The 16,584-nt window shown below is 36.5% G+C and overlaps 1 protein-coding gene across 4 annotated transcripts in view; it reads left to right on the plus strand.

The window, feature by feature from the left end:
- Ubn2 (ubinuclein 2) overlaps window positions 1-16,584 on the plus strand; it is a 79,675-nt gene that overhangs the window by 51,938 nt on the left and 11,153 nt on the right. For 3 of the 4 annotated variants that reach the window (XM_046434043.2, XM_046434044.2, XM_058575721.1), the window contains exons 13-17: window positions 1,393-1,435; window positions 4,762-4,812; window positions 5,897-7,444; window positions 13,413-13,644; window positions 14,085-14,174. In XM_046434043.2, the coding sequence (XP_046289999.1) occupies window positions 1,393-1,435; window positions 4,762-4,812; window positions 5,897-7,444; window positions 13,413-13,644; window positions 14,085-14,174 (1,964 nt within the window). The remainder of the gene's footprint in view (window positions 1-1,392; window positions 1,436-4,761; window positions 4,813-5,896; window positions 7,445-13,412; window positions 13,645-14,084; window positions 14,175-16,584) is intronic. The other variant, XM_046434045.2, reaches the window with a different exon arrangement.

Consider the following 16,584-nt stretch of genomic DNA (forward strand, 5'->3'; position numbering starts at 1 on the left):
AAGTGAAATTTGCAAATCCCCCAAAAAAGAAATATGTGGATCTTAACACACACAAAGGTGGTTGGGGAGGGAAAGGATAGAAGTTAAGTTGATTAGACAAATGGGAATGAAGGGAAGGGGTGGGTATAGGAATAGGAAAGGCAGTGGAATGAATCTGACATAACTTTCCTATGTACATATATAATCACATCACAGTGAATCTCTCTGTCGTGTACATCCACAAGACTGGACTCCCAATTAGAATAAGATATACTCCATGCTTGTATAAATATATCAAAATAGATTCTACTGTCATGTGTAACTAAAAAGAACCAAAAAAAAAAGGAACACCCCTAAACAAAAAAACAAGTACAAACTGACTCATGTTTTAATTCTAAAGTTGTTTATGTAGGTTCTCTCCCTCTGTTTTTGTTTTTGTATTTGTTTTGAGTTGAGTTCCAGGCTGTCCTGGAACTCCTGAGCTCAAATAATTCTCCTGCCTCAGCCTTCTGAGTAGCTAGAACTGCACTGTGCCCACCATTTCCCTTTACTAGGTTAAAATAGCTTCATTATCATTGCTAGTTTTGTGTTTTGTTTGATTTTGTACAGGAAAGCAGGATTCTGTAAGATAAGTAAAAAGGAAGACTTTTGCTCTCATGGCCTTCACCAAAAAAACTTTGAAAATTACCATTGCCTTTATGAAACTAAAGATTCACAGTTTAAATCAAGATGTGTGTTAGTCTAATTGATGACATTTTACCATAATGAAATAAAAACACTCAGATGGGATGAAGTATTTAAGTTTGTCACTCATTTAATTATTCAAAAACATTTGAGTTCTTTCTTCTGTGGAACCCATAAGATTATTTTAATTTTTAAACTTTTCATGCAGTTCCAAAGGTTCCCAAGTTCCATAGTATTTATCCTGCCCTTTTTTGTTGTTGTTTTTACATTTTTATTTGAATGTTTACATTTTAAAAAATAACTTTATAGAAAAATGTTTTTTTTAAGTAAAATGCAATTTACAGTTCCTTATCATAGTCCAATTTTAGTGTAAAGTTTCTTGAAGCTGTTTTCCTACAAATAACTGTAAATTCTTAGTAGTTCTTTGAAGTAAGTTTCCTAGGCAGCTTTGTCAAACTGTTTTAACTTATATTTTATATATTTATATTTGTTTCTTTAACTTTATCATCTACATTTCCTATTTTACTAATTGGCATTTTCTTGTGTTTAATCTGAATTGGGAAAAGTGTTGCTGAATATTCTTATAAACCAAGTATTTATATTTTTTTACTTCATCCAAAGAGCTTTCCAAATATTGGGAGAAATTTGCTTAATTATAAGATTCATATGTGTTCCTTTCCTAGTGAGTGATACAACTACTACTGAAAGGCCTCTGTTTTAATCTTTTAGGGCAAAGAAAAAGGTGATTCCTGCACCCAAACCCAAAGTAAAGGTGAGTATCATAGTCATAATTACTGAATGTTGAAATACATTTTTAAGATGTAAAATATGTATGGCGTTTAATGAAGATCATCAATGAAATAGCCTTTAGTTGATTCTTTTCTCTCTTTTTTTTTTTTTTTTTGTAGATGAACCCAATACCTTTATTTTAGTCATTTATTTGTGGTGCTAAGGAACCTCACATGGGCTTAGTAAGCACTCTACCACTGAGCTCCAATCCCAGCCTGGTTATTTTCAACTTTGTAAAAATCTTATAACCTTTGTATTTGGGAGAACAGATGACCATGTAGCAGTAGGAATTTACGTATACTAATTAAATCATAAAGCTTAACAATTCTTAGAAATACTGAATAAAATACTGCTTTTAAATATCTTTCAGTTTGGATGTGGTAACCCATGTCTGTCATCTAGTCAACTTGGAAGACTAAGGCAGGAGGATTGCACATTTTAGAACAGCCAAAGCAACTTACTGAGACCCTGTTTCAAAATAAAAAATAAAAAGAGCTGGGATTGCGGCTCAGTGATAGAGTGCCCAATGATTCCCACAAAAAAAAAAAAAAAAAAAAAAAAGATGAGGTTGCAAATATATAAGAGAAATTCCGAAGTCAAAAGGAAAGGAGGAGCAGCTGGGCATGGTGGCATATGTCTATAATCCCAGCAATTCAGGAGGCTAAAGCAGTAGGATTGTAAATTTGAGGCTAGTCTCAGCATTTTAGCAAGACCTTATTAAAAGAAAAAAACAGGCTAGGTGTATAGCTCAGTGATTAAGCCTCAGGGGTTAATTTCCATTACCAAAAAACAAAAACAAACCAACAACAAAAACCTACAGATAAGGAGCTGCTGAGGTGATCATCTATCCCTGAGATCTTGGTTGCCTTCTGAGCTTCTACCTATCACCTATGGTTTCTTTCTATGTTTCTTCTCAGAATATAGCAGATGGGGTTTTCTCAGGCTTGTACAGATCAGAAGTTAGAATGAGACCTGCCTAAAGCTGGGCCCTCAAGATAGCATCTTTAGTTTTTAAAAAAAAAAGAAAAAAAAAAAAACAGAAGAAAAATTTACAATTAACAGAAATTAGAAACATTTTCTATCTTAGCTTGGATTGAAGAATGGGGGTAGGGGGAGTCTTTAAAAATTTTTCCTGGTTTAGGAGTTTGTTTTATATGACTTGCATAATCTGGGAAAACTCTAAGCTGACAGAATAGCTAAAATTATATGGTTAGTAATAACCCAGGGCAACTGGCAAAAGCAAAAATTCTCTGGTATAATGTGCTTTCATCCTAGGCCCTCAGAAGCTTACTTCTTATAAATTATGTCAAACATGAGTGGAGGTGGCACTTCACCAGAGAGCATGAGCTGGGCTTTGGAGAGGCCCTGGTGCCGTCCCCAGCACCACCAAAAAAAGCTTGGGAGGCTAAGGCAGGAGGATCAGTTCAAAGGAGCCTCAGCAAAAGTGAAGCGCTAGGGGGTTGGGCTTGGTGGTAGAGTGCTTGCCTAGCATGTGTGAGGCCCTGGGTTCAATCCCCAGCGCCACACAAAAAAACATAAATAAACAAAATAAAGGTATTGTATCCATTTACAATTAAAAATATTTTTTAAAAAATGAGTGCTAAGCAACTCAGTAAGACTCTGTCTCAAAATACAAAATAGGGCTGGGGATATGGTTCCGTGGTCGAGTATTCTTGCCTTCAATCCCCAGTACTGGCCCCACCCCACCCCAAAAAACACAGCCATTTGAAATTTAATTTTAATTTAAGTACCCTGGGTTTTCTCTATATACTTTATCTCTGAATAGATGAGTTTATTTGTAAGGTGATGGCCAGACAGAAGGTCAGCCTGTGGCCTTAATAATGTTGATCTTCTCTTTCTTTTAATTTCTTATTAGGGGGGCTGGGGTTGTGGCTCAGAGGTAGAGCACTCACCTACGATGTGTGGGGTACTGAGTTCGATCCTCAGAACCACATAAAAATAAAATAGAGATGTTGTGTCCACCTATAGCTGAAAAATAAATATTTTTTTAAAAATTTCTTTTTGGGGCTGGGGATGTGGCTCAAGTGGTAGCGCGCTCGCCTGGCATGCGTGCGGCCCGGGTTCGATCCTCAGCACCACATACAGACAAAGATGTTGTGTCCTCCAAATACTAAGAAATAAATATTAAAAAAAAAAAAAAAAAAAAAATTTCTTTTTGGGGCTTAATAAGGTTTAATGATTTTTAACCTAATTTCTTATTGTTTTGACACATACCTTTGTTTTTATTAGAATACTAATCTTTTGATGCCCTATATAAAGGTTTGTTTAAATTTTGATACATCAATTGAAATATTATTATGAAATAACAGGGTAAGAAACTGATCAGACTTCTAATAAAGATGTGTTAGAATAATATGAGGAAATTATTGGAGGGAGGGCTAATTGGTTTTGCTTTCTCTATGATGAGATTATTTTTTTCATTTTCCCAAAGTGAAAAGGCTATTGCTAGTTTAGATTTTTCCTACTGCACCCCTATCCCAGGGACTTCTTTTTTCCTGCAGCACTGGGGAAGGCACCAGGGCCTCACACATGCCAGGCGAGCACTTTACCTCTGAGCTACACTCCATCCCCTTCATACCTTTTTTAGTTATAAAGGTAATTTAAGGAAATACTTGCAGGAGAAAAAGTGTACCAGAAATTTCTTCTAAGAGGGGAAAACAAAAGCAAAAAACTTTCTGGTCCACATCTGCCTTCTCTTTCTTATGGATCTTTCTTCCTTATTTCTTTCCATCCATCCTAACAATCCTTCATTTATTCAAAGTGGAATAATGTATGTTTTGACTCGGGCATCCTGAACAATTTTCTCTTGCCAATATAAGTCTACACAGTATTCTGTTAGTTAATGAGGTTTGATGTTTTTATAAAACTATTAATTTTTGAAGAGTTATTTAAAACAGTAAATTTTTACTGGTGACACATTAAATCTTATTCTGATACATTCCCCCACCTCAATTCTATATTCTTTATAATGAGGGAATTTAGAACTGGGAAGATAGCTCAATGATAGAGCTAGCATTTGTGAGGCTCTAGATTCAGTCCCCAGCACTATAAGGGGGAAAAGAAGAAACAGTAGCTAAAATGATGGAATTTTCACTAATCACTTAATTAGATGACTATCTTATGTACTTGACCCATTCACCTCAGCAGATACTTGTGATCTGTGCAGCACTTCTGATAAGCAGTAAGGTTTTTAGTTGTGGGTCTTAGAATAAAAGTTTAGGAAAAAAAATGCTAAGAAAATTAGAGTATAACAGCATTCTTAACAGCTTACTTACTGTAATACCTTAGGAGGTGATAGGAAAGAACCTTCCTCTCCATTCTTTCCCCACTATGCTTAAGGTAAGTGCTATGGTTGTATTAATCACTAATACTTGTTATATACTCTGGGTTGGAGTTTGGGTTTGTTTGTTTTTAAGAAACTGAAGAGACTTTGAAATGACTTATGTAATAATTTAGTCTCTTTATTAAGAAAGTTAATTTTTTGAGAAATTAGTATCCTCTTGGGCATTCAAAGTTATAACTTCTAATATACCCTTATTTTCTTTCTTTCTTTCTTTATTTTTATGTGGTGCTGAGAATCAAACCCAGTGCCTCACACATGCTAGGCAAGCGTTCTACCATTGAGCTACAACCCCAGCCCCATATACCCTTATTTTCTTAGCATAGGTCCTTGCTCATAGTGGACACCCAGTAAATATATGTTGAAAAAATTACAACGTATAATGACTTGTACCAGATGACTAGAAAACATGATTTAAATATGCTCAGAAAATTCATCTTTTTTGTCAATTTGATGTGCCATTTTCCTTATATACTGTCTGTGAATAGCTGTGGCAAAGGGTATAGAGTCAGAGGATCAGCATTCTTGCAAACCTTACTAGACAAGAAGAATAGTCTTGGACTGGGGATATAGCTCAGTTGGTAGGGTGCTTGCCTCACATGCACAAGGCCCTGGGTTCAATCCCCAACACCACAAAAAAAAAAAAAAAAGAGAGAGAGAGAGAGAAAGAAGGGTAGCGTCTTAATATAAAGGCACAGTTTTCTCCTGGAGAATAAAAAGAGAAAAATCTCTAAGCAGATGGATTTGGAGTAGGTTTTGAAGATCTGATGCAGATGGGCTATAGAAATTGAGCTCCTCAGTTACTGCTATGTATTAGTCTTTTGACCTCATTTTTAGCTTTTGTCTTAGAATGGCTGTCAAGGGTATGGCAGTGCAGTGTATTAGATACTTTGTCTAGTGAGGACAGCTCAGTCAAGAGCTCTGTTCTCTTGAAAATTATTTTTATTTTGGCAGTCTGTCAAGATTTTCCAATAGAAAAACTATTTTTAGTCCTCATGATAGTTTCTTGGTCCTTTAAAAACTGACTTTCTAATTTTTTTAAAACTGTTTGTACTTTTTCCAATATAATGCTGCTTATGTTAGGAGTGTAGCCCAAAAAAGGACCAGAAAGCTCCTGCATCCTTGGTGGCTTCAGCCAGTGGTCCTTCCACAAGCTCCAGCACTTCTGTTGTTGCCTCAACCAGCTCCAGCTCAACACCAGCCCAGGAAACCATCTGCCTCGACGACTCCCTAGACGAAGACCTTTCTTACCACTCACCTTCACTAGATCTTGTTTCTGAAGCTTTAGCTGTCATCAACAATGGGAATAAGGGCCCTACAGTTGGTCCAAGAATAAACATGCCAACTACAAAACCTCGTCCAGGACTGAGAGAAGAAAAATTAGCAAGTATCATGAGTAAGCTGCCACTGACTACTCCCAAAAAACTAGATTCCACTCAGACTGCACATTCATCGAGTCTTATTGCTGGCCACACTGGGCCAGTACCAAAGAAACCCCAGGATTTAGCTCATACTGGCATCTCTTCAGGCCTTATTGCTGGTTCTTCAATTCAGAACCCTAAAGTTTCCTTAGAACCTTTGCCAGCCAGGCTACTTCAGCAAGGACTACAAAGGTCAAGCCAGATTCATGCTTCTTCCTCTTCGCAGACTCATGTCTCCTCTTCCCAAGCCCAAGTTGCTGCCTCCTCTCATGCTCTGGGAACATCCGAGGCCCAAGAAGCTTCTTCATTAACACAAGTAACAAAGGTGCACCAGCATTCAGCTGTCCAACAGAACTATGTGTCTCCATTACAAGCAACCATTAGTAAATCACATACCAACCCAGTGGTGAAATTAAGTAATAATCCCCAGCTTACCTGTTCATCCCCACTCATTAAGACTTCAGAGAAGCCACTTATATACCGCCTTCCCTTATCTACGCCCTCGCCTGGAAATGGTTCTCAGGGGTCCCACCCCCTGGTTTCTAGGACAGCACCGAGCACCACTACCTCTAGTAACTATTTAGCCAAGGCTATGGTGTCACAGATTTCCACGCAGGGTTTCAAATCTCCTTTTTCAATGGCTGCATCCCCAAAACTTGCCGCATCTCCCAAACCTGCTACATCTCCCAAACCCTTGCCCTCACCCAAGCCTTCTGCTTCACCCAAGCCCTCTCTTTCAGCTAAGCCTTCAGTATCAACTAAACTTATTTCTAAGTCCAACCCCACTCCCAAGCCTACTGTATCCCCAAGTTCTTCCAGTCCAAGTGCACTAGTAGCCCAGAGTTGCCACTCCACCAGTAACAACCCAGTTCATAAACAGCCCAGTGGAGTCAACATCAGCAGGCAGTCTCCCACCTTGAATTTATTGCCCTCTAATCGCACTTCAGGCCTTCCATCTACAAAAAATCTTCAGGCCCCTTCAAAACTAACAAACTCATCATCCACTGGAACTATTGGGAAGAACAGCTTGAGTGGAATTGCAATGAATGTACCTGCCAGCAGAGGTAGCAACCTTAACTCAAGCGGAACTAATAGAACTAGTCTATCTGGGGGAACAGGAAGTGGAACACAGGGTGCTACTAAACCGTTGTCTACTCCACATAGACCATCTTCAGCCTCAGGGTCTTCAGTGGTAACAGCCAGTGTGCAGGTATGTATGTTCTGGATGTTCATCTGATAAAATTAGTCACTTTAATGAGCTTACTATAATATATATACACTGTTTATTATAGGCTGATTACAGCATGGCCATGGAATATTCCTGGTGTTGACAGCACAGTGATGGACACATATGTGAATAAGGTTTTTTGGGGAGGATGTGGATTTTTTTTCTAGCAAAGTATCATGTTTACCTTAACATTTGTTGACAATTACAACTGAAGTGCATATTTAGAACTCTATTTAAAAAGTTGAAAAGTAGTAGCTTATTAATTTAACATACATTCACTTGTCTCTTTCCTTTTCTCCTGAAATTTTTTAGTCAAATTTATTCATTTGTATTATTTTTTCTTTTTTTAAGCATTTATCTTCTCGGGTTTCAAATTTTTACATTAATTTTATAGTAATTTATATGTAATTCTCTTCTGTCAAATGGTGTCAATAGTTCTTTTATGCCACACTTTCCCTGGTCATGAGTTTTAACTTAAACTCGCCTCTCAAATTAGCTGGAGTGCCTTACGTAGGAATCTGTGTGAAGGATAGCACAGATGGCCCTTTACTGTAGCTTTTGCATACACATTCATTTTTCTGTGCTGTCACACTTTAGTGCATATGTACTTCTTGGGTCATTAACTGTTTCATTCCAAAATCTTAAATATTGCTCCCCTGACCCTTGGTTAGTGTTAAGATTATAGAAAAGTTTAAAGCCATACTGATTTTTAAATTCCCTTTTACGAGTAATTTGTTTTGTTTGCCTAAATGCTAGTAAAATTTTTCTCTTTTTCCTTGAAATGCAAGTGTTGTTAGACTATGGCCAGGTTTGCCTAGTTTTCATTAATTTTGCACCTAAAATAGTAACACCTCTTAATTTCAGACCTGGCTGATTTTTTTTTCAGTCCAAGAATATTGGTTTCATTTATCCTAGGTTTTTTGAGAAGTCTTTATTATTCATACATTTCATTGCTGCATTCAATATCATTTTTACTCTTCAAGAAAGTTTGTTTGACATAATATTCTGTTTCATAACCAGCTTTTAAAAAAATGTACCATGATATGCAAGGTCTTTGGTTTTTAAAATATTCTTTGAAAACATTACTTTTATTGTTTTTTGAAATTGTATTGTCTAAGAAATTACTCTGAAAACTTTGTTCTGCCTCCTATGTATGTGGACTAGGAATGTGTAACGTAAGGATTTCTCTTTGCTATTTGTAGAGGTACCTTACTGTTCATTGCTATATAAGGGTTTATGTTCAATACTATTTAATACCCAAGTTATCATGCTGTCCTTTAAGTAGGTTTAGCAATGACTTCCAAAATTCTAATGTAGAACAAATTCAGTTGAATGGTACTTCAGTAATTGAAGTATTAACTGATGTTTTATCTGTATAATTTTACTTAAGTCAAAAATAAGAAATTAAAGCTGAGCAGGAGGTGGCAGGATCCTATAGTTCCAGCTACTTAGGAGCCTGAGGCAGAAGGATCACTTGAGTCCAGGAGTTCAAGGTCAACATGGGTAACATTGTGAGATCCAGTCTCAAAAAAGATGAGGTTTGTATGTAGGTCAGGGGTTGTTTAGTTGGCTATCATGCAAGGTCCTTGGTATGATCCCCAGCACTGCGAAAAAGAAAAAGAAAGGAAAAGAAATAATGAAACAAAATTGTTATTAGAGATTGCAAATTAAATTTTTAATTATAGGTAAAGACTGGGAATTATTCCTCATTGCTTTTGTGTTATCTTTGCTAAAAAGTTGACACTTTTTTTAAAAAAATTAACTTTTAATTTGATCAAAGGAATCACTAGAATTCTCTCAAAAATGACATTTGCCTACTCCATAGCCTTCTTTTTAGCATCACTTTTAAATATTTTTCTTCTACATATTTATTTCTAAATAACAGTAGTAATTAGAAAACTCTTAATTTTATCAATTTTAGTACTATAGTATCTTTTATCTTTTTATTATGAAAAATGAGACTCATAGTTCTCTTATACGTACCTGCCTTATTCTTCTCAAAGAAAAATTACAATTTTTGGTTAAATTCTTGGCTACGTGGGCTGGGGAGATAGCTCAGTTGGTAGAGTGCTTGCCTCGCATGCACAGGGCCCTGGTGGGTTCAATCCAACAGCACCACACACACACACAAAAATCTTCACTATGTAAATATTGTCTCTCTTGAGCTAAATATCATAATTGTGGTTTTATTTGCTTGCTTTATAAATTTTGGGGGGTGGTTCCTAGAGCTAAAAAAGAAAAAATTTTTTTACTTGTTTCTTTTTCTTTGAGTATAAGTTTAAAACTTTCTTCATCCTTTGTCATCTGCAGAATCTATCCATTCTATATTTTCTCCAAAGAATTTCCTGTGTTTGATCATTTATTTCCAAAGAACCCAGATACTGTCTAACAAAGAATTGGTTTGCCAACAAAAAATCTGTATGCCAGAATTTGTGTTTCTGACAAGTAACTACTCCCTCCTTGTTTTCTTTGTTTCCCAAATGGCTTTATAATGTGGAGAATCCAATGTCCCTGCCTTCATATCTGATCTAATTTTTTTTCTCTTACTGCTTTGACTGAAGAAAGGTCATTTCTACCCTTTGTGAACCTAAGGTGGTTTTCTTATTGACATAGCATCCATTGAAGTCTCATCAGCTACCTTATAGCCTCCAGATCTGTCCTAGCACTTTACCCTGAAAGCAGACTTCCTGTGAAGTATTCACCTCCTGTCTGAAAGGCATCTGAAGCTATCTACTCATTTGCGGTGAAAATGACAGGCCCTTTAACAAAGGACATAAGTTAAAATCTTTCTGGGTTCAAGCTGCTACCTCTGCCTACTTTCTGTTTAACAGTATTCCACCCAGAGATTTTCTGTTCTTTCTTACTCTTCAATATACAGATTTTCTATGAATCCTGTCATTGCTACTTTATAATTCCAAAACCCACTTATTCATTCAGTAAATGTTGATTGAGTATGTACTATGTGCCAGGCACTCTTGTAGGTATTGAGGAACACTGTTCCTTTCTCATGGAGCATATATTTTAGGTAGAAAGATGAGTTAAACACAGTTTTTTTAAAAACATAACAAGTACTGTGGAAAAAAATAATAAAGCACCAATAAAGAGGTGCTAACAGAAAAAAGAATGAAGTAGCCTCTTTGAGGAGGTAGCATTTAAACTAAGGATCAAATGAACAGGAGCTAGTCTTGTAAAGTCCAGGTGATAAGGAATGGCAGTGTGAAGACATTGAGGGGGGAAAAGAGCCTGAGTTGAAGGCCTAGACTGTTGGGGGAAAGAGACCTCACTGTGTCATGGAGAACTTTGTCAGGGTACACCACAGTAATACTTTTGGATTTTATTCTGTATGTAGCAGGAATGCTATTGGAGAGTAGTCTTAAACAGAGGAGTGGTGTGGTCTAATTTATGTTTTGAAAGATCACTGTAGGTACTGTAGAGAATAGGGGACAGATGCAAAATAGAACAAAAATACCAAAATAGAACACATGGTTTAAAAAGGTTTCATGCCCACCATAGGAAGAAAAAGGTTTCCCTTCTTATTTTCCCTGGTTATGGGGCATTGTCTGAACTGTTCACCTACTTCATGATGAATGTTAGCAGCAGACTCCTCGCTTCTGAAAGAGCTCCATCTTAGAGAAGTTGATAATTGCACACATAACATTTAAATTTTCTGGTGCTTCAGTTTAGATTTATAAACAAAGGTGGGTATGGAAATTCTTAGAAAGTATAAAGTGTTAGTTATGGCATGTTTTTTTTTTTTTTTTTTTTGGTTGTTGCTAATACTCAAGTTATTTAGTTTTGAACTTGCCCTAATTTATATTTTCCATCCATTTTAGTGCTTCAATTAGACTCCCCCAGAAAAAAATGTAAAAGGTTCTCCTTATTAGATTTAGTGTTTTTCACTGGGGGTCACCAGTCTAGCACACAACCTTGGAGATTCTATATCATCCTTGTCATTGCCTTCTGTCATAAAATTATGATTAAAATGAAGAAACGACTTGCTAATTTTTAAATGCTTTTGTCCTAGTCATTTTAAGACATTATTAACGCTAACTTGGTAATTTTTTTTCTTAAATGCAACTCTTTGTATCGTAGTTGGCACAGTAGAGGAAAAAACTGGCAAATTTAAAAAGCTGTCAAGTCCAAGTGTAAACTGATGAAGATGGGTACTAAAATAAGAAGTGGTTCTGGTAAAAAAAGAAGGAATGGGTTTGTTGACTATGAGCTTATCTCATCCTTCATTTTATGAGGCTTGAAAAATAAGGTTCCCAGCCTCAGTGGCTAGAAAGGAGCAGACTTTCCAGCTAGCAGGAGGTGGGGCTGACTGGAGAAGGAGATTCCAGTTCGGGACACATCAGGTCAGTGAGTTTCAGATGCACCAGTGTGACCTTTCACCAAACTGGCATATACACAGGATTAGAGTTGAAACAAGAGGCCACAAATGTCAACAATAGCAAAGGAGATGAGAGAAGGGGAGGAAATAAAAGAACAAGTGCAATAACCAAAGTAAAAGACTTCTAAAGAACATTCTTCACGTTTTGTCCAGCAGTGGCATGAACTCTTTAAGCGTACAAATCCATGTAGTGTTCCATACACATACATAAAAATTGTGTATATTTTCCTTATAGTTGACTAAGTAATAATACCACCACTTTTTATTAGAATGGGGTTTGGGGTAGAAATAACAACCAAAATAAAACTGATAATAGCTCACATTTATTATTGACTAAAAAAATTTAAAGAATTCCATTTTCTTGACCTCATTTATAACTATAAAGTTTTTAACTGAATATATTTTGTATTTTTAACTGTATATATTTTGTAAAATAAGGCTGCAAAAGAAAACTCAGTGGCACAAACTTGATAGTATCAAATATTTGTTGATAATTACATGTAGAAAAGAAAAAAAGTCAAAATGGGAAAAATCATTTAATTGCAGCATACAAAATTCCTGAAAGAATTAAATTAGCTTAAGGGATATATTTATGTAGTTTTCCAATGAAAGCTCATCAGTGTTAGCATATTTCTGATCTAAATGCCTTTATTCACAAACAGCACCTCAAAGATCAGGTGGAGGAGCATGAAAACACTAGTTTACCTTTTACCTTAGGGAGTCTTAAATAAAGTAGTGATGTGGACATCAGCTTTCAGAGGGTAAGGAGAAACTAGATGTGGAAAAGAAAGCTATGAGTTCAGCAAGTTTAATAATAAAAGGAAGACAAATAATTTAGGTTGTTACTAGGAGTTGGAGAAGAGTCAAGAATAACTGTGACTGTAAATATGAATTAGAGGTCTGTATATGAGAAGCAGAGGAAACATGGAAAAAAATGTGATACTGGAGATTTCTATAAGAAAGCTCTGCAAGGTGGGATTTGTGGCACAAGCCAGGTGGTTGTCAGTTACCCATGGGGAAGGGCAGGTAAGGCTAAAGATGAGGAAGAATATCCAGGTGACTTCATCTCTTTATAGGTGTTGTCGTGGAAGTCAAGACTATAGATTAGGGGCTGGCAAGAGCAGCGGTTGCACAGATTGTGCCAGGAGAGATGGTGACAAGACAGAAGATGAGTTTTTTTAGTAGTGTTAAGGATTGAACCATATGAAATTGCATGGAATTATTTCTATACTGATTCATGTCTGTAGGCCTGGAGCAAAAGTGAAGAAGTGGAAATGTACGGGTAGAAGTTAGATTAGGAGAGTGAATCATGTTGACCAGTTAAGAGGGGGTCTAATGGTGAATAGCTGAATTTCTGTAAAGAAATTCTAAATGTAATTTGCAGATTTTCAAAATCAATATTGGTAGCTCTTTAAAATGTAATTTTCACCTCAGTCTTATTTTCTCTCACAGAGTTTATTAGAACAAGACACAGTCTTGCATCCATGAGGATATTAAATACAATAAATCAATTTAGGTTGACTGCTCTGTTATCTATTTTGACCCCTGGTTTCTGCACAGTCCACAGCAGGAGCATCATTATTGGCTAATGCCTCACCTCTGACTCTCATGACATCACCTTTGTCTGTAACAAATCAAAATGTGACTCCTTTTGGGATGCTGGGTGGCCTTGTTCCAGTGACCATGCCCTTCCAGTTTCCCTTGGAGCTACTTGGCTTTGGAACGGACACAGCTGGAGTGACAGCCACCTCAGGATCTACCTCAGCCGCTTTCCACCATAGCCTCACTCAGAGTAAGTGGGGCCTTTCTTTTCCTTGGCTGTCTAGTGTGAGAGAACAGGGAGCCTCAGTCATTGATTCTGACTAAGAGCAGTCCAGTTGGAATTCTGGGAGAATACAGGTTTTTTAAAAAAAAAGTATAGTTGATTTCATCTAGAAGTCAACTTACTGGACTCTGGGAATTTATTTACAGTTTTAGAATGTACTAATGAACCTTCTGTACTGCACTTCTAAGTGAAATTATAAAAGGAAGTCAAATTTGTTGGGTTCTTTGCATATACTTATCTACATTTACATATGTAAACTTTTAAAAAATGTATATATTCTAGTTTTAGAAGGCCTTTGAATTCGGGGCTATGATGACATTAGATAAATTGAACTATTTTTAGGTTTGATTTTAAGAAAGCTTAAATCTTTGTTGAAAGATCACTGACAAATTCTGTTTTCTTCTCAGATTTACTAAAGGGTTTACAGCCAGGAGCTCAGCATACAGCAACACTTTCCCATTCACCTCTGCCTACACATTTACAGCAAACATTTAATGGTAAGAAAATGACCTATTTCTTCATCTCTCTATTATTTATATAGGTTTATAGATACAGATTATACTTTTCTGAAAACAATGTAAATGGAATGATAAAAGTTGGAAAAAATTTAATACCTGCTCATTGGCAACAAACTCACTTTAAAAGAAAGAAAATAGGTAAATGAGATCTTTTGTTATGAAAAGAGCCTTTTTGAAAGTATTTATTATATGGGAATGATAGCTAAGAAGATTCTTAAAAATAGTTAACAGAAGTCATTGCAAAATTATAGTAGTTTATATTTGTCAAAAGCTCACTAAATGCCATTTAGTCTTGTGTCTGTTTAATGCGATTAGTTATTTAATCTTCAGAACAAGCTCATGAATGATAAATAATGATCCCCATTTTACAGATCAGAAAATAATCAGAGATAAGCAATTTACCCAAGGTAACACACCAGTAAGTGGTCTGAGATACAAATCCAGAAAGCCTATGTTCTTTTTTTTTTTTTTTTTTTAAATAGTGTTAAAGATTGAACCCAGCACCTCATACATACAAATCACACACTCTACCACTGAGCTACACTCTCATCCAGGTTGTATTCTTCTTAACCATTAGACTTTCCTGCATCTTAGCATTGATTAAATTAATGTGGTTCATGCTATGCGTTATATACTTGCTTGCTGCCCTGCTAGCCCACTCTGAAATCCGATGTTGGATATTGGCCCTGTTTATAAAACATTGGCCTCCAGATTCTTTGTTGTTGGTTTTGTTTTGTTTTGTTTGGGGGTGGGGGATGTTGTTTTGTTTTGGTACCAGGGATTGAACCCAGGGGCATTCAACCACTGAAACATATTCCCAGCCTGTTTTTATTTTGAAATAAGCCCCCCCTAAGTTTTTTCAGGGCCTCACTAAATTGCTGAGGCTGGCCTTGAACTTGGAATCCTCCTGCCTCAGCCTTCTGAGCCACTGGGATTACAGGCATGTGTCACCAGGCCCAGATTCTTGCTCATACCACTAGGTGATCTCAGTGGACACCTAAAATACAATTCTGGAGGCCATTTTTAGGATCTTCTGAAGAGAAATAACTATTTATCCACCTTCTTTAACTTTGGAAATTGAGAAGAACCTCGCTATTCTTTTTAACAACTGCGTTAAAAGTGATCTTTGAACCAGTTTACCATTGACCACAGTGCAGAAATGGGAGCTACATAACAACCTTGAGGCAATAAATTGCCATTAATCCTCTAAAAGACCAAAGGCAGGGGCTGGGGTTGTGGCTCAGAGGAAAAGCGCTCACCTAGCACACGTGAGGCACTGGGTTCGATCCTCAGCACCGCATTAAAAACTAAATAAAGGTTTGTGTCCACCTACAACTAAAGAATATATGATTAAAAAAAAAAAAAAACAAAGACCAAAGGCAGATGGAAGGAGCTCTGATGTACTATTGACAGTTTGGTGCTGTATATTTCAAAAATCTAGAAGAAAGAATTTTGAGGGTTTTCACTATCAAAAATTTATTTTAAAAAAAGTTAAACCAGATTTGAGCATTACACTGAATATATGTATGAAACCTTCCATGCTATCCCATTAATGTGTACATCTTTTGTGGTTTTGTATATCAGTTAAAAATAAAAAATAACTGATCACAATCTATAATCTATAATCCCAACGAAATAGGAGACTGAGGCAGGAGGATCACAAGTTTGAGGTTGGCTTCGGCAACTTAGACCCTGTTTCAAAATAAAATTTTTTAAAAAGGACTGGGGGTTTAGCTCAGTGGTGAACCACCCCTGGATTCAAGCCACAGTACCTAATAAATATTAATAAATAAATAAGACCAGGCTCATCCAGTTGTACAAAATGGGCAATACAAAGTAGTAACAAATATCAGCACTCCTGATCTTGCCGAACTTGATTAGGCTTACATTCATAAGGATGATTGCTCTGTGACTGAACTGGATCCTCCCTGACTGTGGACATTTGCTTAGTGTCATGATTCAGATGGGGACCATCTGCCTGCTCCTGGGGCAGATTGGCATGAGTATGACCATCTGTGAGGAATTATACAAACTGGATTTTTGTGACTCAAGAAGACCTCAGTATTCAGCTCTTATGTGAATCATCTTGTTGTCTGCTCAATACCACCATTCCAGAACCAGAAGGGAGATATGACTATCCATATCTTCCAAATAATTAAAGTTAAAAAGTTTAAAATTTTTCATATAAAAACACTTTTTACCATAAAAAAATTGAACTTGGGAATCAGACTTGAGTGGGCTGGGAATATAGCTCAGTTGGTAGAGTGTTTGCACAAGACCTTTGGTTCAATCCCCAGCACCATCAAAAAAAAAAAAAAAAAAGGATCAGCCTTGGGTTTTTAATTCCAGAACCGCCAATTGTAGCAGGATTCTTATTTGACCATCATTT

The sequence above is a fragment of the Marmota monax genome, unplaced genomic scaffold (genome assembly GCF_021218885.2).
Source record: "Marmota monax isolate L192 unplaced genomic scaffold, Marmota_monax_Labrador192_F-V1.1 WCK01_AAM20220418_F8-fsc00122, whole genome shotgun sequence".
Taxonomy (NCBI): domain Eukaryota; kingdom Metazoa; phylum Chordata; class Mammalia; order Rodentia; family Sciuridae; genus Marmota; species Marmota monax.